Source organism: Oncorhynchus tshawytscha, linkage group LG23, assembly GCF_018296145.1.
Source record: "Oncorhynchus tshawytscha isolate Ot180627B linkage group LG23, Otsh_v2.0, whole genome shotgun sequence".
NCBI classification, from domain to species: Eukaryota; Metazoa; Chordata; class Actinopteri; order Salmoniformes; family Salmonidae; genus Oncorhynchus; species Oncorhynchus tshawytscha.
Genome location: NC_056451.1, coordinates 24,104,992 through 24,132,358, shown reverse-complemented (window position 1 = coordinate 24,132,358; position 27,367 = coordinate 24,104,992). Strand labels below are relative to the sequence as shown.

General features: G+C 44.6%; 1 protein-coding gene across 4 annotated transcripts in view; it reads left to right on the top strand.

Annotated features, from left to right (window-relative positions):
* The first annotated feature begins 539 nt into the window (after window positions 1-539).
* Window positions 540-27,367, top strand: part of LOC112235815 (POU domain, class 2, transcription factor 2) — a 41,554-nt gene continuing 14,726 nt past the window's right edge. For all 4 annotated transcript variants that reach the window (XM_042304961.1, XM_042304960.1, XM_042304959.1 and 1 more), the window contains exons 1-9: window positions 540-667; window positions 20,910-20,975; window positions 21,168-21,202; window positions 22,618-22,674; window positions 22,931-23,050; window positions 24,354-24,453; window positions 24,729-24,817; window positions 24,998-25,141; window positions 25,247-25,388. In XM_042304961.1, coding sequence (XP_042160895.1) covers window positions 640-667; window positions 20,910-20,975; window positions 21,168-21,202; window positions 22,618-22,674; window positions 22,931-23,050; window positions 24,354-24,453; window positions 24,729-24,817; window positions 24,998-25,141; window positions 25,247-25,388 — 781 coding nt within the window. In that variant the 5' untranslated portion in view covers window positions 540-639. The remainder of the gene's footprint in view (window positions 668-20,909; window positions 20,976-21,167; window positions 21,203-22,617; window positions 22,675-22,930; window positions 23,051-24,353; window positions 24,454-24,728; window positions 24,818-24,997; window positions 25,142-25,246; window positions 25,389-27,367) is intronic.

Genomic DNA, 27,367 nt, shown 5'->3' with positions numbered 1-27,367 from the left:
TTTCCAGACACCCTGTCACTTTCCACTGATAGTCTTCCCCCTCTTCTTTCTCCTCCTCTATTTCTTAGATCTCACCCTCTCCCACTCTTTAACCTCGTGTGTCCCCCTTTCTCTTTCTGACCCCACTTCCTACTCTTCTTTTGTTTACTTCCTCTTCTCTTTCTCTCTCTCTCAGGATGTGGGGAGGGGGTGGGGCATGTGTGGGGGCGTGGACAACAAGAGGGAGGGGAATGATTTTTTATCTCTCCTCCGTTAATGTTCCAATGAGAGAAGAGACAGAGACGCACAGAGAGAGAGACAAGAGACAGTGAGAGAGAGAGAGAGAGAGAGACAGAGACGCACAGAGAGAGAGAGACAGAGACGCACAGAGAGAGAGAGAGAGAAAGAGAGAGACAGAGAAGCACAGAGAGACAGAGAGAGAGACAGAGACGCACAGAGAGACAGAGAGAGAGACAGAGACGCACAGAGAGAGAGAGAGACAGAGACAGAGACAGAGACGCACAGAGAGAGAGAGAGAGAGAGAGAGAGAGAGACAGAGGGATAAAGAGAGAGAGAGAGAGAGAGAGAGAGAGACAGTTAGAGAAAGAAGGGGACTCAGACACTCAGACAGATGTGACCAAGACAGCAGCTCTAGCAACCATGGACTTCTGCAATATGTGGGTACCAGGTGAGTGTCTGTGCCTCTCCCTGCCTTCATTAGCTTGGCCCAATTAAGCTCGCAGTGTGTGTGTGTGTGTGTATCTGGGCTGAGCCAATTGATTAGCACCACTGGGTCATGGATCATTAGCATGGCTAATTAGAGCACATCAGAGAGAGGGAGATGGATGAATGGATGGAGGGAGGAGAGGATGGAGGTGTAGATGTCTGTCGCAGGCAGAGAGAAAGGTCAGACGTGTCTCTCCAGGGTGGACAGGGATGCAGTGTGTGTGTGTGTTTTCTCCTATCCATCCCTTGTCATTACAACTGTTTAAACAGAGAACCTAAAGGTACACTTTAGTTATGTGTCCTACATAACAGCATTAGAAGTGGTCTTTAGCCTACATATAGATTGTCACGTTTTAATTTCAAATTAAGAGATGATAGAGAAATAGTTTCTCAAAAATACATTCACAGGAAATGATTCATCAATAACATAAAAACCCATCAACAAAGTATTACTGCATGTCATGAATAATCAGGTATAGATAACATCACAGAGAACCATTTACGGTATGTGCGTGCGTATCCATTTGATGGGAATGATTCATGCGATGAAGCACCTTGTCACTTCTCACATCAACGTGGACAGTGATGAATAGGGCTTTTTAAAATCAACCCCCCTGTACATTCCTGTGACCAGACCACGGTGACGGGATGACACATCATATTATGGTGTCCGTGTAGTACAGTATCACCGCTGGATAGAGAATGAGGTTACTCAGGTGAATAGTTGACTTGAGGGGTGAACTACAGTGTCTCATCTATGCCTTGAATTGCACACAGACAACACAGTTGATTGTCAGTATTCATTGTGAATACACCAGACATAATGTTAGGGTTTCAGTGTGCCGTTTGTTAACTGACAGGATTATCACACAACACTACTGACCTGCCACAGATTTACAGACAGTTGTAGTCCAATGACTCTAAACATTTTTTCATTGAATGATTTCATAGCAATAAGTGAAATATGAATGGAAAGTTGAAACGTTTCATCAGTAGACTTCATTTCCCAGACCCACCTTGGCGCCAGAGTGATCTCCTTAAGCAGGAAGTGAAGGTTAATTTGAGATCAGTTTCACCCAAAATACCCCTGGGAGAACACACCATAGAAACAGAATGCATAGAACATGTAATGAAAAGGCATATCATGCTGTGCACTATGCAACCGTATACAGCAGTTTACAGTACAGTTTGTGAGACTGTCCTATCTAGACATCCGTTTCTATGGTACATACATACACCTATTCATTAGGTAGTGGTAAAGCTTCTGAGAACAGCTTGTCTTGTTCCAACGGCAGCGAGAGGAGAGACTAGAAAGGCTGACACGTATCAGTAGTTATGTGTCTTACAGTGGGGCAGTTAAAATGGCAGTTTGATGTAATCACAGAGAATGTTGCCAGTGCTGCGATAGTACTATATTATGGGCCTACTGAGCCATTCTTTATGTATCAGAGTAAATATGTATCTAAACCACCACCAGAACACTTCGCCAATGCAGTTTTGTCACTGTCACGTGATAGGTGCCCATGTTAGTATTATTACAGCACCTATTGATAGATTAGATTGACAGTATTTCTCTCTGTGTGTGTGTGTGTGTGTGTGTGTGTGTGTGTGTGTGCGTGCGTGCGTGCGTGCGTGCGTGCGTGCGTGCGTGCGTGTGCGTGCGTGCGTGCGTGTGCGTGCGTGAAAGTAGGGCGCAGGTAGCCTAGCTGTTAATTAAGAGCGTTGGGCCAGTAACCCAAAGGTCGCTGGTTCAAATCCGTGAGCTGACCAGGTGAAAAATTGCTCCTGTAAATTGCTCTGGATAAGAGCGTCTGCTAAATGACTAAGATGTCAGTCAGTGTGTTGTGTGACATTGACAAAGTATCAGAGTAATATTAATAGTCTCATTGACAGTAAGTGTTGGATTTAGCACTCTGTGTTCAAGATGGTGTGAGCTAGGGGAAGTAGAGGGGGGAAGTGAGAAAGACATACATCACACCATGATAAACTAACATTACACCAGGCTACTGTATATTAACTACTACCCTCACAACATACCACTAACACTGTATATACACTACTACCCTCACTACATACCAATAACACTGTATATACACTACTACCCTCACTACATACCAATAACACTGTATATACACTACTACCCTCACTACATACCAATAACACTGTATATACACTACTACCCTCACTACATACCACTAACACTGTATATACACTACTACCCTCACTACATACCACTAACACTGTATATACACTACTACCCTCACTACATACCAATAACACTGTATATACACTACTACCCTCACTACATACCAATAACACTGTATATACACTACTACCCTCACTACATACCAATAACACTGTATATACACTACTACCCTCACTACATACCACTAACACTGTATATACACTACTACATACCACTAACACTGTATATACACTACTACCCTCACTACATACCACTACCACTGTATTTACACTACTACCCGCACTACATACCACTAACACTGTATATACACTACTACCCTCACTACATACCACTACCACTGTTTATACACTACTACCCTCACAACATACCACTAACACTGAATATACACTACTACCCTCACTACATACCACTAACACTGTATATACACTACTACCCTCACAACATACCACTAACACTGTATATACACTACTACCCTCACTACATACCACTAACACTGTATATACACTACTACCCTCACTACATACCAATAACACTGTATATACACTACTACCCTCACTACATACCAATAACACTGTATATACACTACTACCCTCACAACATACCACTAACACTGTATATACACTACTACCCTCACTACATACCACTACCACTGTATATACACTACTACCCGCACTACATACCAATAACACTGTATATACACTACTACCCTCACGACATACCACTAACACTGTTTATACACTACTACCCTCACTACATACCAATACCACTGTATATACACTACTACCCTCACTACATACCACTAACACTGTATATACACTACTACCCTCACTACATACCACTAACACTGTATATACACTACTACCCTCACGACATACCACTAACACTGTATATACACTACTACCCTCACTACATACTGTATATACACTACTACCCTCACAACATACCAATAACACTGTATATACACTACTACCCTCACTACATACCACTAACACTGTATATACACTACTACATACCACTAACACGGTATATACACTACTACCCTCACTACATACCACTAACACTGTATATACACTACATACCACTAACACTGTATATACACTACTACCCTCACTACATACCACTAACACTGTATATACACTACTACATACCACTAACACTGTATATACACTACTACCCTCAGTACATACCACTAACACTGTATATACACTACTACATACCACTAACACTGTATATACACTACTACCCTCACTACATACCACTAACACTGTATACTAACACGTTCCCATAGCAACGATTAAAACATTCCCTAACCAGAAACCGTGGATTGATGGCAGCATTCGTGTGAAACTGAAGGCACGAACCACTGCTTTTAATCAGGGCAAGGTGTCTGGTAACATGGCTGAATACAAACAGTGCAGCTATTCCCTCCGCAAGGCTATCAAACAAGCTAAGCGCCAGTACAGAGACAAAGTAGAATCTCAATTCAACGGCTCAGACACAAGAGGTATGTGGCAGGGTCTACAGTCAATCACGGACTACAGGAAGAAACCCAGCCCAGTCACGGACCAGGATGTCTTGCTCCCAGGCAGACTAAATAACTTTTTTGCCCGCTTTGAGGACAATACAGTGCCACTGACACGGCCTGCAACGGAAACATGCGGTCTCTCCTTCACTGCAGCCGAAGTGAGTAAGACATTTAAACGTGTTAACCCTCGCAAGGCTGCAGGCCCAGACGGCATCCCCAGCCGCGCCCTCAGAGCATGCGCAGACCAGCTGGCCGGTGTGTTTACGGACATATTCAATCAATCCCTATACCAGTCTGCTGTTCCCACATGCTTCAAGAGGGCCACCATTGTTCCTGTTCCCAAGAAAGCTAAGGTAACTGAGCTAAACGACTACCGCCCCGTAGCACTCACATCCGTCATCATGAAGTGCTTTGAGAGACTAGTCAAGGACCATATCACCTCCACCCTACCTGACACCCTTGACCCACTCCAATTTGCTTACCGCCCAAATAGGTCCACAGACGATGCAATCTCAACCACACTGCACACTGCCCTAACCCATCTGGACAAGAGGAATACCTATGTGAGAATGCTGTTCATCGACTACAGCTCGGCATTCAACACCATAGTACCCTCCAAGCTCGTCATCAAGCTCGAGACCCTGGGTCTCGACCCCGCCCTGTGCAACTGGGTACTGGACTTCCTGACGGGCCGCCCCCAGGTGGTGAGGGTAGGCAACAACATCTCCTCCCCGCTGATCCTCAACACTGGGGCCCCACAAGGGTGCGTTCTGAGCCCTCTCCTGTACTCCCTGTTCACCCACGACTGCGTGGCCATGCACGCCTCCAACTCAATCATCAAGTTTGCGGACGACACAACAGTGGTAGGCTTGATTACCAACAACGACGAGACGGCCTACAGGGAGGAGGTGAGGGCCCTCGGAGTGTGGTGTCAGGAAAATAACCTCACACTCAACGTCAACAAAACTAAGGAGATGATTGTGGACTTCAGGAAACAGCAGAGGGAACACCCCCATCCACATCGATGGAACAGTAGTGGAGAGGGTAGCAAGTTTTAAGTTCCTCGGCATACACATCACAGACAAACTGAATTGGTCCACTCACACAGACAGCATCGTGAGGAAGGCGCAGCAGCGCCTCTTCAACCTCAGGAGGCTGAAGAAATTCGGCTTGTCACCAAAAGCACTCACAAACTTCTACAGATGCACAATCGAGAGCATCCTGGCGGGCTGTATCACCGCCTGGTATGGCAACTGCACCGCCCTCAACCGTAAGGCTCTCCAGAGGGTAGTGAGGTCTGCACAACGCATCACCGGGGCAAACTACCTGCCCTCCAGGACACCTACACCACCCGATGCTACAGGAAGGCCATAAAGATCATCAAGGACATCAACCACCCGAGCCACTGCCTGTTCACCCCGCTGCCATCCAGAAGGCGAGGTCAGTACAGGTGCATCAAAGCTGGGACCGAGAGACTGAAAAACAGCTTCTATCTCAAGGCCATCAGACTGTTAAACAGCCACCACTAACATTGAGTGGCTACTGCCAACACACTGTCAATGACACTGACTCTACTCCAGCCACTTTAATCATGGGAATCGATGGGAAATGATGTAAATATATCACTAGCCACTTTAAACAATGCTACCTTATATAATGTTACTTACCCTACATTGTTCATCTCATATGCATACGTTGATACTGTACTCTATATCATCGACTGCATCCTTATGTAATACATGTATCACTAGCCACTTTAACTATGCCACTTGGTTTACATACTTATCTCATATGTATATACTGTACTCGATATCATCTACTGTATCTTGCCTATGCTGCTCTGTACCATCACTCATTCATATATCCTTATGTACATATTCTTTATCCCCTTACACTGTGTATGACAGTAGTTTTTTTTGGAATTGTTAGTTAGATTACTTGCTCGTTATTACTGCATTGTCGGAACTAGAAGCACAAGCATTTCGCTACACTCGCATTAACATCTGCTAACCATGTGTATGTGACAAATAAAATTTGATTTGATTTGATTGATTTGATTTGATTTGATATACACTACTACATACCACTAACACTGTATATACACTACTACCCTCACTACATACCACTAACACTGTATATACACTACTACCCTCAGTACATACCACTAACACTGTATATACACTACTACCCTCACTACATACCAATAACACTGTATATACACTACTACCCTCACTACATACCACTAACACTGTATATACACTACTACCCTCACTACATACCACTACCACTGTTTATACACTACTACCCTCACGACATACCAGTAACACAGTATATACACTACTACCCTCACTACATACCACTAACACTGTATATACACTACTACATACCACTAACACTGTATATACACTACTACCCTCACTACATACCACTACCACTGTTTATACACTACTACCCTCACTACATACCACTAACACTGTATATACACTACTACCCTCACTACATACCACTAACACTGTATATACACTACTACATACCACTAACACTGTATATACACTACTACCCTCACTACATACCACTACCACTGTTTATACACTACTACCCTCACTACATACCACTAACACTGTATATACACTACTACCCTCACTACATACCACTAACACTGTATATACACTACTACCCTCACTACATACCACTAACACTGTATATACACTACTACATACCACTAACACTGTATATACACTACTACCCTCAGTACATACCACTAACACTGTATATACACTACTACATACCACTAACACTGTATATACACTACTACCCTCAGTACATACCACTAACACTGTATATACACTACTACCCTCACTACATACCACTAACACTGTATATACACTACTACATACCACTAACACTGTATATACACTACTACCCTCACTACATACCACTAACACTGTATATACACTACTACCCTCACTACATACCAATAACACTGTATATACACTACTACCCTCACTACATACCACTACCACTGTTTATACACTACTACCCTCACGACATACCAGTAACACAGTATATACACTACTACATACCACTAACACTGTATATACACTACTACCCTCACTACATACCACTACCACTGTTTATACACTACTACCCTCACTACATACCACTAACACTGTATATCAAATCAAATCATCAAATTTTATTCAAATCAAATCAAATTTTATTTGTCACATACACATGGTTAGCAGATGTTAATGCGAGTGTAGCGAAATGCTTGTGCTTCTAGTTCCGACAATGCAGTAATAACGAGCAAGTAATCTAACTAACAATTCCAAAAAAAAAAACTACTGTCTTATACACAGTGTAGGGGGGTAAAGAATATGTACATAAGGATATATGAATGAGTGATGGTACAGAGCAGCATAGGCAAGATACAGTAGATGATATCGAGTACAGTATATACATATGAGATAAGTATGTAAACCAAGTGGCATAGTTAAAGTGGCTAGTGATACATGTATTACATAAGGATGCAGTCGATGATATAGAGTACAGTATCAACGTATGCATATGAGATGAACAATGTAGGGTAAGTAACATTATATAAGGTAGCATTGTTTAAAGTGGCTAGTGATATATTTACATAATTTCCCATCAATTCCCATGATTAAAGTGGCTGGAGTAGAGTCAGTGTCATTGACAGTGTGTTGGCAGTAGCCACTCAATGTTAGTGGTGGCTGTTTAACAGTCTGATGGCCTTGAGATAGAAGCTGTTTTTCAGTCTCTCGGTCCCAGCTTTGATGCACCTGTACTGACCTCGCCTTCTGGATGACAGCGGGGTGAACAGGCAGTGGCTCGGGTGGTTGATGTCCTTGATGATCTTTATGGCCTTCCTGTAGCATCGGGTGGTGTAGGTGTCCTGGAGGGCAGGTAGTTTGCCCCCGGTGATGCGTTGTGCAGACCTCACTACCCTCTGGAGAGCCTTACGGTTGAGGGCGGTGCAGTTGCCATACCAGGCGGTGATACAGCCCGCCAGGATGCTCTCGATTGTGCATCTGTAGAAGTTTGTGAGTGCTTTTGGTGACAAGCCCCGAATTTCTTCAGCCTCCTGAGGTTGAAGAGGCGCTGCTGCGCCTTCCTCACGATGCTGTCTGTGTGAGTGGACCAATTCAGTTTGTCTGTGATGTGTATGCCGAGGAACTTAAAACTTGCTACCCTCTCCACTACTGTTCCATCGATGTGGATGGGGGTGTTCCCTCTGCTGTTTCCTGAAGTCCACAATCATCTCCTTAGTTTTGTTGACGTTGAGTGTGAGGTTATTTTCCTGACACCACACTCCGAGGCCCTCACCTCCTCCCTGTAGGCCGTCTCGTGGTGTTGTTGGTAATCAAGCCTACCACTGTTGTGTCGTCCGCAAACTTGATGATGATTGAGTTGGAGCGTGCATGGCCACGCAGTCGTGGGTGAACAGGGAGTACAGGAGGGGGCTCAGAACGCACCCTTGTGGGGCCCCAGTGTTGAGGATCAGCGGGGAGGAGATGTTGTTGCCTACCCTCACCACCTGGGGGCGGCCCGTCAGGAAGTCCAGTACCCAGTTGCACAGGGCGGGGTCGAGACCCAGGGTCTCGAGCTTGATGACGAGCTTGGAGGGTACTATGGTGTTGAATGCCGAGCTGTAGTCGATGAACAGCATTCTCACATAGGTATTCCTCTTGTCCAGATGGGTTAGGGCAGTGTGCAGTGTGGTTGAGATTGCATCGTCTGTGGACCTATTTGGGCGGTAAGCAAATTGGAGTGGGTCAAGGGTGTCAGGTAGGGTGGAGGTGATATGGTCCTTGACTAGTCTCTCAAAGCACTTCATGATGACGGATGTGAGTGCTACGGGGCGGTAGTCGTTTAGCTCAGTTACCTTAGCTTTCTTGGGAACAGGAACAATGGTGGCCCTCTTGAAGCATGTGGGAACAGCAGACTGGTATAGGGATTGGTTGAATATGTCCGTAAACACACCGGCCAGCTGGTCTGCGCATGCTCTGAGGCGCGGCTGGGGATGCCGTCTGGGCCTGCAGCCTTGCGAGGGTTAACACGTTTAAATGTCTTACTCACTTCGGCTGCAGTGAAGGAGAGACCGCATGATTCCGTTGCAGGCCGTGTCAGTGGCACTGTATTGTCCTCAAAGCGGGCAAAAAAGTTATTTAGTCTGCCTGGGAGCAAGACATCCTGGTCCGTGACTGGGCTGGGTTTCTTCCTGTAGTCCGTGATTGATTGTAGACCCTGCCACATACCTCTTGTGTCTGAGCCGTTGAATTGAGATTCTACTTTGTCTCTGTACTGGCGCTTAGCTTGTTTGATAGCCTTGCGGAGGGAATAGCTGCACTGTTTGTATTCAGTCATGTTACCAGACACCTTGCCCTGATTAAAAGCAGTGGTTCGTGCCTTCAGTTTCACACGAATGCTGCCATCAATCCACGGTTTCTGGTTAGGGAATGTTTTAATCGTTGCTATGGGAACGACATCTTCAACGCACGTTCTAATGAACTCGCACACCGTATCAGCGTATTCGTCAATGTTGTTGTCTGACGCAATAATCTGAAACATCTCCCAGTCCACGTGATGGAAGCAGTCTTGGAGTGTGGAGTCAGCTTGGTCGGACCAGCGTTGGACAGACCTCAGCGTGGGAGCTTCTTGTTTTAGTTTCTGTCTGTAGGCAGGGATCAACAAAATGGAGTCGTGGTCAGCTTTTCCGAAAGGGGGCGGGGCAGGGCCTTATATGCGTCGCGGAAGTTAGAGTAACAATGATCCAGGGTCTTTCCACCCCTGGTTGCGCAATCAATATGCTGATAAAATTTAGGGAGTCTTGTTTTCAGATTAGCCTTGTTAAAATCCCCAGCTACAATGAATGCAGCCTCCCGGATAAATCGTTTCCAGTTTGCAGAGAGTTAAATAAAGTTCGTTCAGAGCCATCGATGTGTCTGCTTGGGGGGATATATACGGCTGTGATTATAATCGAAGAGAATTCTCTTGGTAGATAATGCGGTCTACATTTGATTGTGAGGAATTCTAAATCAGGTGAACAGAAGGATTTGAGTTCCTGTATGTTTCCTTCATCACACCATGTCACGTTGGCCATAAGGCATACGCCCCCGCCCGTCTTCTTACCAGAGAGATGTTTGTTTCTGTCGGCGCGATGCGTGGAGAAACCCGCTGGCTGCACCGCTTCGGATTGCGTCTCTCCAGTGAGCCATGTTTCCGTGAAGCAGAGAACGTTACAGTCTCTGATGTCCCTCTGGAATGCTACCCTTGCTCGGATTTCATCAACCTTGTTGTCAAGAGACTGGACATTGGCAAGAAGAATGCTGGGGAGTGGTGCACGATGTGCCCGTCTCCGGAGTCTGACCAGAAGACCGCTTCGTTTCCCTCTTTTTCTGAGTCGTTTTTTTTTTTGGTCGCTGCATGTGATCCACTCGGTTACACTGGTTGTAAGGCAGAACTCAGGATCCGCATCGCGAAAAACATATTCTTGGTCGTACTGATGGTGAGTTGACGCTGATCTTATATTCAGTAGTTCTTGTCGGCTGTATGTAAAGAAACCTAAGATGACCTGGGGTACTAGTGTAAGAAATAACACGTAAAAAAACAAAAAACTGCATAGTTTCCTAGGAACGCGAAGCGAGGCGGCCATCTCTGTCGGCGCCGGAAGTCAAGACTACTATATATATACACTACTACCCTCACTACATACCACTAACACTGTATATACACTACTACATACCACTAACACTGTATATACACTACTACCCTCACTACATACCACTACCACTGTATATACACTACTACCCGCACTACATACCACTAACACTGTATATACACTACTACCCTCACTACATACCACTACCACTGTTTATACACTACTACCCTCACAACATACCACTAACACTGTATATACACTACTACCCTCACTACATACCACTAACACTGTATATACACTACTACCCTCACAACATACCACTAACACTGTATATACACTACTACCCTCACTACATACCACTAACACTGTATATACACTACTACCCTCACTACATACCAATAACACTGTATATACACTACTACCCTCACTACATACCACTACCACTGTTTATACACTACTACCCTCACTACATACCACTAACACTGTATATACACTACTACCCTCACTACATACCACTAACACTGTATATACACTACTACCCTCACTACATACCACTAACACTGTATATACACTACTACCCTCACTACATACCACTAACATTGAATTGCTTCCTCATATCTGAGTTTTTTGGACTAAATTAAGATATGGAGAAAATCTGTCTATTTTAGAGGGATCCTTCCTGTGGTTAGATCTGAAGTGTCATTGGTGAGGAACAGCCAATGGGCTTTTCTGTCTGACCACTGCTTCCCCTAGCAGACCCTGTGTTTGTAGAAAAAAAACTCCTGATTGTCACAAGTAACGTACTGCCCCTGCCTTCTTGTGTTCTGTGTTATCCAGCCTGGATATAGCTTGTTCAGACATCTGGGCCTCAATGGCCTCACCCCTATTGGTTTTCATTGGTTTGGTTAAACTGATTCAGACCTGGGTCTCCAGGCAAGTGGACTCTCTGGCCAATCAACAACATGAATCAATCATTGAACTAGTGGGGAGAAAGGAAACCCAGCAGCTCTAGAGGTATTGAGGCCTGGTATTGAATAGCCCTGTTGCTATTCAATCCACTACATATCACGAATAGTACCCTAGACCGCTGCGCTCCTGAGTGGCGCAGCGGTCTCATTGCTAGAGGCGTTACTACCGACCCTGGTTCGATTCCAGGCTGTAAAACAACCCGCCATGATTGGGAGTCCCATAGGAAGGTGCACAATTGGTCCAGCGTTGTTAGGGTTTGACCGGGGTAGGCCGTCATTGTAAATAAGAATTTGTTCTTAACTGACTTGCCTAGTTAAATCAAATAAATAACATTGAAAAAAGAACCTCATCCATAGTAATTGTTGGTAAATGTGTTCAGTGTCTCACTACTGCCCCCTATTGGTTGGTAAGTGGTCCTGCTCAGAGTATGTGAACGGAGTGGTCGGAAATTCTGCTCATAGCTGTTGGAGCTCCTCTTCACTACTTGGACCTTCCAAACCAAACGATTTGAATGGAAAGTATTTGAATAAACATGAAAAGGTGAATGTGAGGAGCCCTCAGTTTTTAATAGACCACATGTCATATTAAACAGCATATAAACACTCTAGATAGGTCAGGAGCCAGACTGAGTCTAAGAAGGAACGGAAAGGAATTATTTAAGCTATATTATTTAATTATTTCAAGGCTATAGCTACAAAGAAATAACGTTGTGAAGCATTTGTGAGCGTGACACACTAGGCTGGTAGGGAGTCAGTGACATTATTAAGCGCTCAACATTTAAACAACATTTCATTGTATTAAGTCATTATAGTCTATAAATTGAGCATATAGGCTGTGACTAACATACAAATTAAACGAAAAAAGACTTATTAAATCAAATGTTATTGGTCACATACACATGGTTAGCAGAGGTTATTGCGAGTGTAGCGAAATGCTTGTGAAGGACTAGAAGCGAGGCAGCCCTCTCCGTCAGCGCCATCTTTCTATCAGGCTCAGTCTACAGTGCCTTTGAGTTCATTTTTAGAAACACCAGTTTGGCCAGTCTGTGGCTTCTGTCTCATGTGATGGTGCCTGGAGAGCAGGCCAGCAGCAGTGAATATCCTCTCCATACTTGTAGAATCACTGGGGATGCTAAACACCCTGTTGGCCGCCCCAGGCTGGGCAGAGATGCAGAGGTTTGTTTCTATAGGTAATCCAACAGGCTTTTAGGCAAAATAACCCAATCAAAACAGAAATCTCCTTAAAAGTTGGAATATGCCGGGCCTATTGGGCAAAAATCAATTATGGCTAATTGTACAGTAGAACAAAAATTATGGAAACTTTTTAAAAAATGACTTTGCTACAATGGCACACTTAGTTATCTACCCACCTTTATTTTAACATGCACACTTAGTTATCTACCCACCTTTATTTTAACATGCACACTTAGTTATCTACCCACCTTTATTTTAACATGCACACTTAGTTATCTACCCACCTTTATTTTAACATGCACACTTAGTTATCTACCCACCTTTATTTTAACATGCACACTTAGTTATCTACCCACCTTTATTTTAACATGCACACTTAGTTATCTACCCACCTTTATTTTAACATGCACACTTAGTTATCTACCCACCTTTATTTTAACATGCACACTTAGTTATCTACCCACCTTTATTTTAACATGCACACTTAGTTATCTACCCACCTTTCTTTTAACATGCACACTTAGTTATCTACCCACCTTTATTTTAACATGCACACTTAGTTATCTACCCACCTTTATTTTAACATGCACACTTAGTTATCTACCCACCTTTCTTTTAACATGCACACTTAGTTATCTACCCACCTTTATTTTAACATGCACACTTAGTTATCTACCCACCTTTATTTTAACATGCACACTTAGTTATCTACCCACCTTTATTTTAACATGCACACTTAGTTATCTACCCACCTTTCTTTTAACATGCACACTTAGTTATCTACCCACCTTTATTTTAACATGCACACTTAGTTATCTACCCACCTTTCTTTTAACATGCACACTTAGTTATCTACCCACCTTTATTTTAACATGCACACTTAGTTATCTACCCGCCTTTATTTTAACATGCACACTTAGTTATCTACCCATCATGCTTTTAACATGCACACTTAGTTATCTACCCATCATGCTTTTAACATGCACACGTAGTTATCTACCCATCATGCTTTTAACATGCACACGTAGTAAGTACACCATCATGCTTTTAACATGCACACGTAGTAAGTACACCACCATGCTTTTAACATGCACACGTAGTAAGTACACCACCATGCTTTTAACATGCACACTTAGTTATCTACCCACCATGCTTTTCACATGCACACTTAGTTATCTACCCACCATGCTTTTAACATGCACACTTAGTTATCTACCCACCATGCTTTTAACATGCACACTTAGTTATCTACCCACCATGCTTTTAACATGCACACTTAGTTATCTACCCACCATGCTTTTAACATGCACACTTAGTTATCTACCCACCATGCTTTTAACATGCACACTTAGTTATCTACCCACCATGCTTTTAACATGCACACTTAGTTATCTACCCACCATGCTTTTAACATGCACACTTAGTTATCTACCCACCATGCTTTTAACATGCACACTTAGTTATATACCCACCATGCTTTTAACATGCACACTTAGTTATCTACCCACCATGCTTTTAACATGCACACTTAGTTATCTACCCACCATGCTTTTAACATGCACACTTAGTTATCTACCCACCATGCTTTTAACATGCACACTTGGTTATCTACCCACCATGCTTTTAACATGCACACTTAGTTATCTACCCACCATGCTTTTAACATGCACACTTAGTTATCTACCCATCATGCTTTTAACATGCACACGTAGTAAGTACACCATCATGCTTTCAGGATATGTCTTTTCAGATTCCACAATGATTCTTTAGTTGTGGACATTAGATCACTACACTCCCTCTCTTCTTTGTTGTGGTCATTACATCACTACACTCCCTCTCTTCTTTGTTGTGGTCATTACATCACCACACTCCCTCTCTTCTTTGTTGTGGTCATTACATCACCACACTCCCTCTCTTCTTTGTTGTGGTCATTACATCACTACACTCCCTCTCTTCTTTGTTGTGGTCATTACATCACTACACTCCCTCTCTTCTTTGTTGTGGTCATTACATCACCACACTCCCTCTCTTCTTTGTTGTGGTCATTACATCACCACACTCCCTCTCTTCTTTGTTGTGGTCATTACATCACCACACTCCCTCTCTTCTTTGTTGTGGTCATTACATCACCACACTCCCTCTCTTCTTTGTTGTGGTCATTACATCACCACACTCCCTCTCTTCTTTGTTGTGGTCATTACATCACCACACTCCCTCTCTTCTTTGTTGTGGTCATTACATCACCACACTCCCTCTCTTCTTTGTTGTGGTCATTACATCACCACACTCCCTCTCTTCTTTGTTGTGGTCATTACATCACCACACTCCCTCTCTTCTTTGTTGTGGTCATTACATCACCACACTCCCTCTCTTCTTTGTTGTGGTCATTACATCACCACACTCCCTCTCTTCTTTGTTGTGGTCATTACATCACTACACTCCCTCTCTTCTTTGTTGTGGTCATTACATCACCACACTCCCTCTCTTCTTTGTTGTGGTCATTACATCACCACACTCCCTCTCTTCTTTGTTGTGGTCATTACATCACCACACTCCCTCTCTTCTTTGTTGTGGTCATTACATCACCACACTCCCTCTCTTCTTTGTTGTGGTCATTACATCACTACACTCCCTCTCTTCTTTGTTGTGGTCATTACATCACCACACTCCCTCTCTTCTTTGTTGTGGTCATTACATCACTACACTCCCTCTCTTCTTTGTTGTGGTCATTACATCACCACACTCCCTCTCTTCTTTGTTGTGGTCATTACATCACCACACTCCCTCTCTTCTTTGTTGTGGTCATTACATCACCACACTCCCTCTCTTCTTTGTTGTGGTCATTACATCACCACACTCCCTCTCTTCTTTGTTGTGGTCATTACATCACCACACTCCCTCTCTTCTTTGTTGTGGTCATTACATCTCCACACTCCCTCTCTTCTTTGTTGTGGTCATTACATCACCACACTCCCTCTCTTCTTTGTTGTGGTAATTACATCACTACACTCCCTCTCTTCTTTGTTGTGGTCATTACATCACTACACTCCCTCTCTTCTTTGTTGTGGTCATTACATCACCACCTTCCCTCTCTTCTTTGTTGTGGTCATTACATCACCACCTTCCCTCTCTTCTTTGTTGTGGTCATTACATCACCACACTCCCTCTCTTCTTTGTTGTGGTCATTACATCACTACACTCCCTCTCTTCTTTGTTGTGGTCATTACATCACTACACTCCCTCTCTTCTTTGTTGTGGTCATTACATCACCACCTTCCCTCTCTTCTTTGTTGTGGTCATTACATCACCACACTCCCTCTCTTCTTTGTTGTGGTCATTACATCACTACACTCCCTCTCTTCTTTGTTGTGGTCATTACATCACTACACTCCCTCTCTTCTTTGTTGTGGTCATTACATCACCACCTTCCCTCTCTTCTTTGTTGTGGTCATTACATCACCACCTTCCCTCTCTTCTTTGTTGTGGTCATTACATCACCACACTCCCTCTCTTCTTTGTTGTGGTCATTACATCACCACCTTCCCTCTCTTCTTTGTTGTGGTCATTACATCACCACACTCCCTCTCTTCTTTGTTGTGGTCATTACATCACCACACTCCCTCTCTTCTTTGTTGTGGTCATTACATCACCACACTCCCTCTCTTCTTTGTTGTGGTCATTACATCACCACACTCCCTCTCTTCTTTGTTGTGGTCATTACATCACTACACTCCCTCTCTTCTTTGTTGTGGTCATTACATCACCACACTCCCTCTCTTCTTTGTTGTGGTCATTACATCACTACACTCCCTCTCTTCTTTGTTGTGGTCATTACATCACCACACTCCCTCTCTTCTTTGTTGTGGTCATTACATCACCACACTCCCTCTCTTCTTTGTTGTGGTCATTACATCACTACACTCCCTCTCTTCTTTGTTGTGGTCATTACATCACTACACTCCCTCTCTTCTTTGTTGTGGTCATTACATCACTACACTCCCTCTTTCTTTGTTGTGGTCATTACATCACTACACTCCCTCTCTTCTTTGTTGTGGTCATTACATCACCACACTCTCTCTCTTCTTTGTTGTGGTCATTACATCACTACACTCCCTCTCTTCTTTGTTGTGGTCATTACATCACTACACTCCCTCTCTTCTTTGTTGTGGTCATTACATCTCCACACTCCCTCTCTTCTTTGTTGTGGTCATTACATCACCACCTTCCCTCTCTTGCTATTGGTCCTCATCTTTGTCACCTTGATTTTGCACCTGTGTGTTTGATCAGTTTCTTTATGAAAATATTTAACTCCATGACAGTAGCTAAAGCAAGGGACTATAGCAGCAGACAAATGCATGCTGGGCCGGGCAGGCCCTGAGCTCCTGAAGTGAGCGCTACTGGAGCACTGTTGAAGCTAAATTGGAGTGGGCTAGAAGGCCAACACTCCAGCCTTTGGGAATCTCGCTCCAGGCTCCAGTTAAATTGGGCACGCTCAGCTCCCCTCCACTCACATACTCTGGTCCTGCTCCATAGCCCAGAGGACAAACAAGGGAAGTCTCTGTAGTGCTATGCCATTACTCATAAACAGTACCAGTCATAAGTTTTAGACACCTACTCATTCAAGGATTTTTCTTTATTTGTACTATTTTCTACATTGTAGAATAATCGTGAAGACATGAAACTTTTGACTGGTACTGTAAATAATAACCTGTTACGGACATAGTAGCTTACTTAGTCTGTTGGTTGTATTTGTTCATTTGTGTTGTCGTTTCACAGTTTAGTTTTGTTGACTTCAAAAAGTGAAACTGGATTTTGTCATCTTTGAGAATAAAATAAACAAGCATTTATGTTACTCTGAGCACTCATCCTTTATACTGGAACTGAGAGAGAGAAAGAGAGGGGGGAGAAGTGATAGAGAGAACTGTGAGGAGGGGAGAGAGAGAGAGAGAGAGAGAGAGGGGGGGAGAAGTGATAGAGAGAACTGTGAGGAAGGGAGAGAGAGAGAGAGAGGGGGGAGAAGTGATAGAGAGAACTGTGAGGAAGGGAGAGAGAGAGAGAGAGAGAGAAAGAGAGGGGGAGAAGTGATAGAGAGAACTGTGAGGAGGAGAGAGAGAGAGAGAGAGAGAGGGGGGGAGAAGTGATAGAGAGAACTGTGAGGAGGGAGAGAGAGAGAGAGAGAGAGAGAGAGAGAGAGAGGGGGGGAGAAGTGATAGAGAGAACTGTGAGGAAGGGAGAGAGAGAGAGAGAGAGAGAGGGGAGAAGTGATAGAGAGAACTGTGAGGAAAGGAGAGAGAGAGAGAGAGAGAGAGAGAGAGAGAGAGAAAAAAAAAAAGAGAGGGGGAGAAGTGATAGAGAGAACTGGGATGAAGGGAGAGAGAGAGAGAGAGAGAGAGAGAGAGAGAGAGAGAGAGAGAGAGAGAGAGAGAAAGAGAGGGGGAGAAGTGATAGAGAGAACTGTGAGGAAGGGAGAGAGAGAGAGAGAGAGAGGGGGAGAAGTGATAGAGAGAACTGTGAGGAAGGGAGAGAGAGAGAGAGAGAGAAAGAGAGGGGGAGAAGTGATAGAGAGAACTGTGAGGAAGGGGAGAGAGAGAGAGAGGGGGAGAAGTGATAGAGAGAACTGTGAGGAAGGGAGAGAGAGAGAGAGAGGGGGGAGAAATGATAGAGAGAACTGTGAGGAAAGGAGAGAGAGAGAGAGGGGGGGGAGAAGTGATAGAGAGAACTGTGAGGAAGGGAGAGAGAGAGAGAGAGAGAGAAAGAGAGGGGGAGAAGTGATAGAGAGAACTGGGATGAAGGGAGAGAGAGATAGAGAGCGAGAGAAAGAGAGGGGGAGAAGTGATAGAGAGAACTGTGAGGAAGGGGGAGAGAGAGAGAGAGAGAGAGAGGGGGGGAGAAGTGATAGAGAGGACTGTGAGGAAGGGGGAGAGAGAGAGAGAGAGAGAGAGAGAAAGGGGGAGAAGTTATAGAGAGAACTGTGAGGAAGGGGGAGAGAGAGAGAGAGAGAGAGAGAGAGAGAGAGGGGGAGAAGTGATAGAGAGAACTGGGATGAAGGGAGAGAGTTAGAGAGAGAGGGGGGGAGAAGTGATAGAGAGAACTGTGAGGAGGGGAGAGAGAGATAGAGAGAGAGAGAGAGAAAGAGAGCGGGAGAAATGATAGAGAGAACTGTGAGGAGGGGAGAGAGAGAGAGAGAAAGAGAGGGGGAGAAATGATAGAGAGAACTGTGAGGAAGGGGGAGAGAAAGAGGAATGTTTTTAATAATGCAGGTGGCAGATATAATTAGTTGTTCGTTGGGTGGATTTGCATGTTTTCATAAAAGGGAAGTTGGTGTGAGGGAGTGTGTCAGCAAAGACCAGTGTCTGTGTAGATATTGTGTGTTCTCACTAAATAAGTGGTAGTTAATACAGTAACTGCCAAATGAAACATCTGTTACAGTAACTTTCTTTAAAATAATTAACATAACATAATTAACTTTTTATTTTATTTACAGTGAATTGTGTACCCCTCACCTCTCGCTCTCTATCTCTTTAAATCTTTCTAGCCGCCCCAACCCACTCTCCCATTCCACCCCCTGTTCCTCCTCTCTCTTTCCCTCCCTCTCACCCTCCCCCCACACCCCTCAACTCTCTGTCTATGGGGACAGTCCCAGCCCTGACTGGCTGTCTGTACAGTACAGAGGAGAGGAGAGGAAGGAGGAAGTGTTGTGGTGTAGTATAGCGGGGTGTGGTGTAATGATGACACTACAGTGAGTAACATCAGTATAGAGGTGTCTAGTAGGGTTCTGTTCCCACTCAAACCTCTGTAGGGCCTATTGTTAGACCCAACATACACCTACATATAGGAAAGAATGAACGGAGGATGCACAGCAAAACACATCACCGCATATTCAAAAGCCAATACTGCAGTGTGACATCATATTTCAGCGCCCGTAGCATCAACCAAAAGCATTTGCACCTTCCATTTTTTCTATTGCTATGTGATTATCTGTATAATGCTTCAGCTGAACCTGAACATGCTGACTCCCAGTCATTAAACCTAATCATCTGCTCTCTCCGTCTCTCTCCTTTCTCCCCCCCCTGTCTCTCTCTCGGTCTTTCTCTCTCTCTCTCTCTCTCTCTCTCTCTCTCTTTGTCTTTCTCTCTCTTTGTCTTTCTCTCTCTCTCTCTCTTTGTCTTTCTCTCTCTCTCTCTCTCTCTCTCTCTCTCTCTCTCTTTTGTCTTTCTCTCTCTTTGTCTTTCTCTCTCTTCTCTCTTTGTCTTTCTCTCTCTTTGTCTTTCTCTCTCTCTCTCTTTTGTCTTTCTCTCTCTTTGTCTTTCTCTCTCTCTCTCTCTCTCTCTCTCTCTCTCTCTCTCTCTCTTCTTTGTCTTTCTCTCTCTTTGTCTTTCTCTCTCTCTCTCTCTTTGTCTTTCTCTCTCTTTGTCTTTCTCTCTCTCTCTCTCTCTCTCTCTCTCTCTCTCTCTGTATTTCTCCCTCTGTATTTCTCTGTCTCTCTCTTGCTCTCTCTCTCTCTCTCTCTCTCTGTCTCTCTCTCTCTCTCTCTCTCTCTCTCTCTCTCTCTCTCTCTCTCTATGTCTCTCTCTCTCTCTCTCTCTCTATGTCTCTCTCTCTCTCTGTCTCTCTCTCTCGTTCTCATAGAAATCAGGATGTCAAAGCCAGTAGAGGTTGAGAACACAGGGGCTGACTCTCCAATGGAGAGCACAGGTATTTTTCTATGTGTGTGTGTGTGTGTGTGCTTGTGTGTGCGTGCGTGTGTGTGTGTGCGTGTGTGTGCGTGCGTGTTAGCGTGTGTGTACATACCTGCATGTGTTTGTGTGTGTGCATATGTGTCTGCGTTTGTGCATGCACGCGCGTGTGTGTGATTAATTTCTAATTGCTTCCTATCCCCCCACACAGATTCAGAGCGGAATGGTCCTGATAAAAACCATCAGGTTTGTGTCCGCTTGGTGCTTCACCTTCATTTCAGTACTGATATCGCTGGTAATATTTTGTGCACCCCTTGACTTTTTCCACATTTTGTTATGTTACAGCCTTATTCTAAAATTGCTAAAATTCGTTTTTTTCTACACACAATACCCCATAATGACAAAGCAAAAACTGTTTTTTAGAAATGTTTGCAAATGTATTAAAAATAAATGACTGAAATATCAGACCCTTTACTCAGTACTTTGTTGAAGCACCTTTGGCAGCGATTACAGCCTCAGGTCTTCTTGGGTATGATGCTACAAGCTTGGCTCACCTGTATTTGGGGAGTTTCTCCCATTCTTCTCTGCAGATCCTCTCAAGATCTGTCAGGTTGGATGGGGAGCATCGCTGCACAGCTATTTTCAGGTCTCACCAGAGATGTTTGATCGGGTTCAAGTCTGGGCTCTGGCTGGGCCACTCAAGGACATTCAGAGGCTTGTCCCGAAGCCACTCCTGCATTGTCTTGGATGGGTGCTTAGGGTCGTTGTCCTGTTGGAAGGTGAATCTTCGCTCCAGTCTGAGGTCCTGAGCGCTCTGGAGCAGGTTTTCATCAAGGATCTCTCTGTAATTTGCTCCGTTCATCTTTCCCCTCGATCCGGACTAGTCTCCCAGTCCCTGCCACCGAAAAACATCCCCACAGCATGATGCTGCTGCCACCACCATGCTTTACCATAGAGATGGTGCCAGGTTTCCTCCAGACATGACGCTTGGCATTCATGTTTCTCATGGTCTGAGAGTCTTTAGGTGTCTTTTCAGAGTCTTTAGGTTTTGGCAAACTCCAAGGGGGCTGACATGTGCCTTTAACTGATGAGTGGCTGATTGGTGGAGTACTGCAGAGATGCTTGTCCTTCTGGAAGGTTCTCCCATCTCCACAGAGGAACTCTGGAGCTCTGTCAGATTGTGTAGATTGATGAGGAAAAAAGTACATTTGATAGATTTTAGAATAAGGCTGTAATGTAACAAAATGTGGAAAAGGTCAAGGGGTCTGAATACTTTCTGAATGCACTGTACCTCTAGGAAACATAATAATTAGTTATTAGTCATTAGTCATTTTCAATGGTGACAATCATGATCTGAATAACACACACATTAGGTCTGAAAAGTAAAGATGACTGACAACAAGTAGCCTAATACCAAGACACAAGCATCAGTACAGCAGTGCAATGTGTTTCCCAAATCTGGTCCTGGAGACCCCAGGGGAGGCACATTTCTGTTGTTACCCAAAATACACCTGATTCCACTGGATGATGAGTTACTGAGTGGAATGTTGTATGTCGGGGTCCCCAGGACAGGATTGAGAAACACTGCAGTCGTGTATTCTTTTTTTATGATCATTTATGTTTATGTTTCTCTGTACTGATGGTTTTTGTTCTTTTAACAGCTTCAGCAGATGAAAATCAGTCCCTTTCACCTTTCTCCAACCCTCAGCAGCAACAAGGTGTGTGTGTGTGTGTGTGTGTGTGTATGTGTGTGTGTGTATGTTTTGTGTGCCACGTTTGCATACAGATTGACAGGTATGCAAAACAGTCAGATTAGCCAGTTTGGACATGCCCATTCCAGGAAGAAGGGATGACTATCCCTCGTTTCTAAAGAAAAGAAAGGCACCTTCCTTTGGCATGCAGGTTACAACAGTAGACAGAGCAGAACAGTCAGCTTCGTTTAACTGTATCCCTCGTTCTCTCTCCTCCTCTCAGAATAAGATGGAAGAGTGTGGTGAGATGTCCCTGGGCCCTCCTCCCCACCACAACCACGCCCCCTCACAGACGCCCCTCCCACACACACAGCTCATGCTGACCAGCTCCCAACTGGCAGGGGTAAGACAAGGAGGAAGAGGCTTAGCAAACAAAACACATTGATGCACACTCACAAAAACACAGACACATGCTTATGGTCTGGCTTGAGTTCACTGCTTTTTACCTTCTTCCTTTTCTCTGCTCTTTCACATACCCTCTGCACCTCCCTCCCTCCCTCCCTCCCTCCCTCCCTCCCTCCCTCCCTCCCTCCCCCTCCCTCCCTCCCTCCCTCCCTCCCTCCCTCCCTCCCTCCCTCCCTCCCTCCCTCCCTCTTTGCTCTCTTTCTCTGTGTCTCTCTCTCGCTCGGGGTCTCTTTCTCAGTTGACGGCTCTCTTGCCAGCTCAGCAGCAGTTGTTACTGCAGCAGGCTCAGGCTCAGCTTCTAGCTGCAGCTGTGCAGCAGTCTGTTCAGCAGTCCAACGCAGCTCACGCAGCTCATGCAGCCCACGCAGCCGCCCAAGCCAATCAGCAAGCTCAGGCAGCCGCAGCAGCCAATCAACATGCCCAGCAGCAACAGGCGGGACAGACAGGGCAGCAGGGCCAATCACAGCCCCAGGGACAGAGCACACAAGAACAGACAGGTCAACCTGTCCCTGTCCCGCCCACTCATCCCCAGCTCACCCTCTCTCAGCCAATTCAGCTCACCGCCCAGGTACTGACAACCAATCACAAGGCACATCCTGGCTGGGAAGAGGTGGGGAAGAGTCTTGATTCAGGAGACAGTCTGGGATCCTCCGTTTTTATTGATATTTTTCTTTATTGCTTGTGTTGCTCTGCTGTTCTTTCAGTATTTTCTCTTGGCCTCTATATGAAGGGGTTGTTTTAATTTATTTTCTGTACATTTGTGTTCTCTCCATCTCTGACCCCTTTGTTCTCTCCATCTCTGACCCCTCTGTTCTCTCCATCTCTGACCCCTCTGTTCTCTCCATCTCTGACCCCTCTGTTCTCGCCATCTCTGATCCCTCTGTTCTCTCCATTTCTGACCCCTCTGTTCTCTCCATATCTGACCCCTCTGTTTTCTCCATCTCTGACGCCTCTGTTCTCTCCATCTCTGACCCCTCTTTTCTCTCCATCTCTGACCCGTCTGTTCTCTCCATCTCTGACCCGTCTGTTCTCTCCATCTATGACCCCACTGTTCTCACCATCTCTGACCCCTCTGTTCTCTCCCTCTCTGACCCCTCTGTTCTCTCCACATCTGACCCCTCTGTTCTCTCCCTCTCTGACCCCTCTGTTCTCTCCCTCTCTGACCCCTCTGTTCTCTCCCTCTCTGACCCCTCTGTTCTCTCCATCTCTGATCTCTGTTTTATCCTCCTGTCTCCCTGCAGGACATCCAGCAGTTGTTGCAGCTGCAGCAGTTGGTTCTGGTGCCAGGACACCACCTGCAGTCTCCTCAGTTCCTCCTCCAACAGCACCAAGGGCAGCAAGGTGGGCTGCTCGCACGAGTCACTACCACCGGTTTCTGTTCTATTGGGACAGTGCCCTGAAGATGGGTTGTAGATGTTCCAACTATCAACAAACAGATTTCATTTATTTATAAGTGCCAACTGTTGACAACCATTAACAGGTTCTTCAACTGTCTAATACTAGAATGCCTATTGGATTCTCTGATCGACCATGGAGCTTTGTGGAATATTACGTGTGTTGTTTGTTCACATAACTGATCATAGGCTTACTGATTGCCTCACTTCTTCACTCCTCAGGACTACTATCAACACCAAATCTGATTCAGCTACCTCAGCAAAACCAAGGGAGCCTCCTGTCCGCTCCCAGGCTGGGGCTCCAAGCACAGGTAGGCCCACTTAGGAAACACCCAGGCTTTGAGAGAGGCTACAGGCCCGGCTCTTTCCAACAAACATCTCTTCTCATTATTCTGTCATATCCAGTAAACGCCTCTCTTCTGCTATATAATTCTCGCTCTCTCTCGCTCCCACACTCTCTTTTTCCTCCTCCTCCCCCTCTACCCCTGTAGAGAGACAAGGCTATGGAGGGCAGTGGGGTCATGACCTCTGTGTCCTCTGTGACCTCTCACCCTGAGGAGCCCAGTGACCTTGAGGAACTGGAGGTGTTCGCCCGCACCTTCAAACAGAGACGCATCAAACTGGGCTTTACACAGGTATGCCTTTCTGTGTGTGTGTGTGTGTGTGTGTGTGTGTGTGTGTGTGTGTGTGTGTGTGTGTGTGTGCTAACTCTCTATTTTCCTCCTCCCTCGCTCTCTCAGGGTGACGTGGGAATGGCCATGGGGAAGCTATATGGTAATGATTTCAGCCAGACCACCATCTCTCGCTTCGAGGCCCTCAACCTGAGCTTTAAGAACATGTGCAAACTCAAACCACTACTGGAGAAGTGGCTCAATGATGCAGGTGAGAGGGGAGGGTGGGGAATGAGAGAGAGGACGGGAGAGTGGGAGTAGGGAGGGGCCGGGAGAGAGGAGAGCGAGGATGGGAGAGGAGGAGAGAGGAGGTGAGGGAATTGGTGAAGGAGAAAGGTGTATGACACTTTGAATCAATCAATAAATCAGTTGATTAATTAACCAATCCCCAAGTTGCATTAATCTGTAGAATGAATGTAACTTTATTTGTAAAAAAAAATGCAACTCTTTTTACTGGTATTTCCTTTCACAGTTATAGTAAACAATGGTTGAAATACAGTACATTGCACGTGGTTTTATACATACGCCCATATGAAAACATAAAGACTTAAGTAATACATTCATAACAAAACATTAGAAACAACAAACATGGCTCGTCTTCACAATGAAGAGAACAATTATAATAATAAGACTAATAAGGCTAATATTAAACACTCACAAAGGTAGATCAATTAAATACAAAGCTAGTGTCTCCACATAGGTAAAGAAAGGTTGCCACATTCTGTAGAATTTGTCAGAAGAAGGGTATATTTTCTCTTCTCCAATTTACTAAAGTGTAAGAGATCTTTAATCCACACAAAATGAGGAGGAGAGGATGACTTCCACAGAAGTAAATCAACCTTCTTGCCAACAAAGGCTACAGAGTCAGATGTGTGTTTTGGTAGTGTTATAGTATCAGGTATAACCCCAAATAATGATGTCATGGCAGTAGTTGCAAAAGGTACCTGTAATACTTTAGATATGGTATCAAAGATGGCAGACCAATAGTTATGTAGGGAAGAGCAGGACCAAAACATACGTATTAATGAAGCAGGAGCTTGGCGACACCTGTCACAAACAGGGTGGACATCAGGATAGGTGTTAGAAAGCCTGAGTTTAGTCCAGTGAGTGTGGTGGAGGATTTTGCATTGGATCAAACCATGTTTGGCACAAATAGAAGAGGAGTGGACATGGTGCAGAATACCTTCTCATGTGTCATCAGTCAACTCTGTATATCCTGATGAAGACAGCTTATCTGTGGACACGTTGGTTATTAGGTTATTACATTATTGCATCTGAGCTCCTAGAGCGTGCGGCTCACCTTTTCTTTTTCAGGTGTTCTACTCCTTTAGCCAGCACCTTGCCTAAACAGGTGTGTGTTTCTTTTGCCTCTAGATGCATCAGTAAACTCATCACCTAGATCCTGTCCCCATAAAGTTTTAATAGCTACGAACGAAGGATTGTGAAGAGAGGAAATTTGATCATAGCTATAAGAAATAATCCCTTTTACTGTTGGGGATGGTGGGATAAATGCATCAGTTGGTGGGTCACTTCAAGAATGAGGAATTGAGAGGTCATGTCACGGACAAAGCTGCGCACTTGAAGATATCTAAAGAAATGACTATTCGGAAGGTGGAATTTAGCTGAGAGTTGTTGGTACGATGCAAACGTGCCATCAATAACGTTATTTCTGAGTAGAGGGGCCCTTGCAAACCAAGTGACTTCTAAACTGGTTCCAGATCTTGAGAGTGGTTTTAACTAAAATGTTTTAGGTATAACTTGATGTAGCAGAATGGATAGGTGAATGGGCCACAGCAGAATGAATAGGGGAATGTGCCAAAGCAGAATGGATAGGTGAATGTGCCAAAGCAGAATGGATAGGTGAATGTACCAAAGCAGAATGAATAGGGGAATGTGCCAAAGCAGAATGGATAGGTGAATGTGCCAAAGCAGAATGGATAGGTGAATGTACCAAAGCAGAATGGATAGGGAATGTGCCACAGCAGAATGAATAGGGAACTAAAATGTTTTAGGTATAACTTGATGTAGCAGAATGGATAGGTGAATGGGCCACAGCAGAATGAATAGGGGAATGTGCCAAAGCAGAATGGATAGGTGAATGTGCCAAAGCAGAATGGATAGGTGAATGTACCAAAGCAGAATGGATAGGGGAATGTACCATAGCAGAATGGATAGGTGAATGTACCAAAG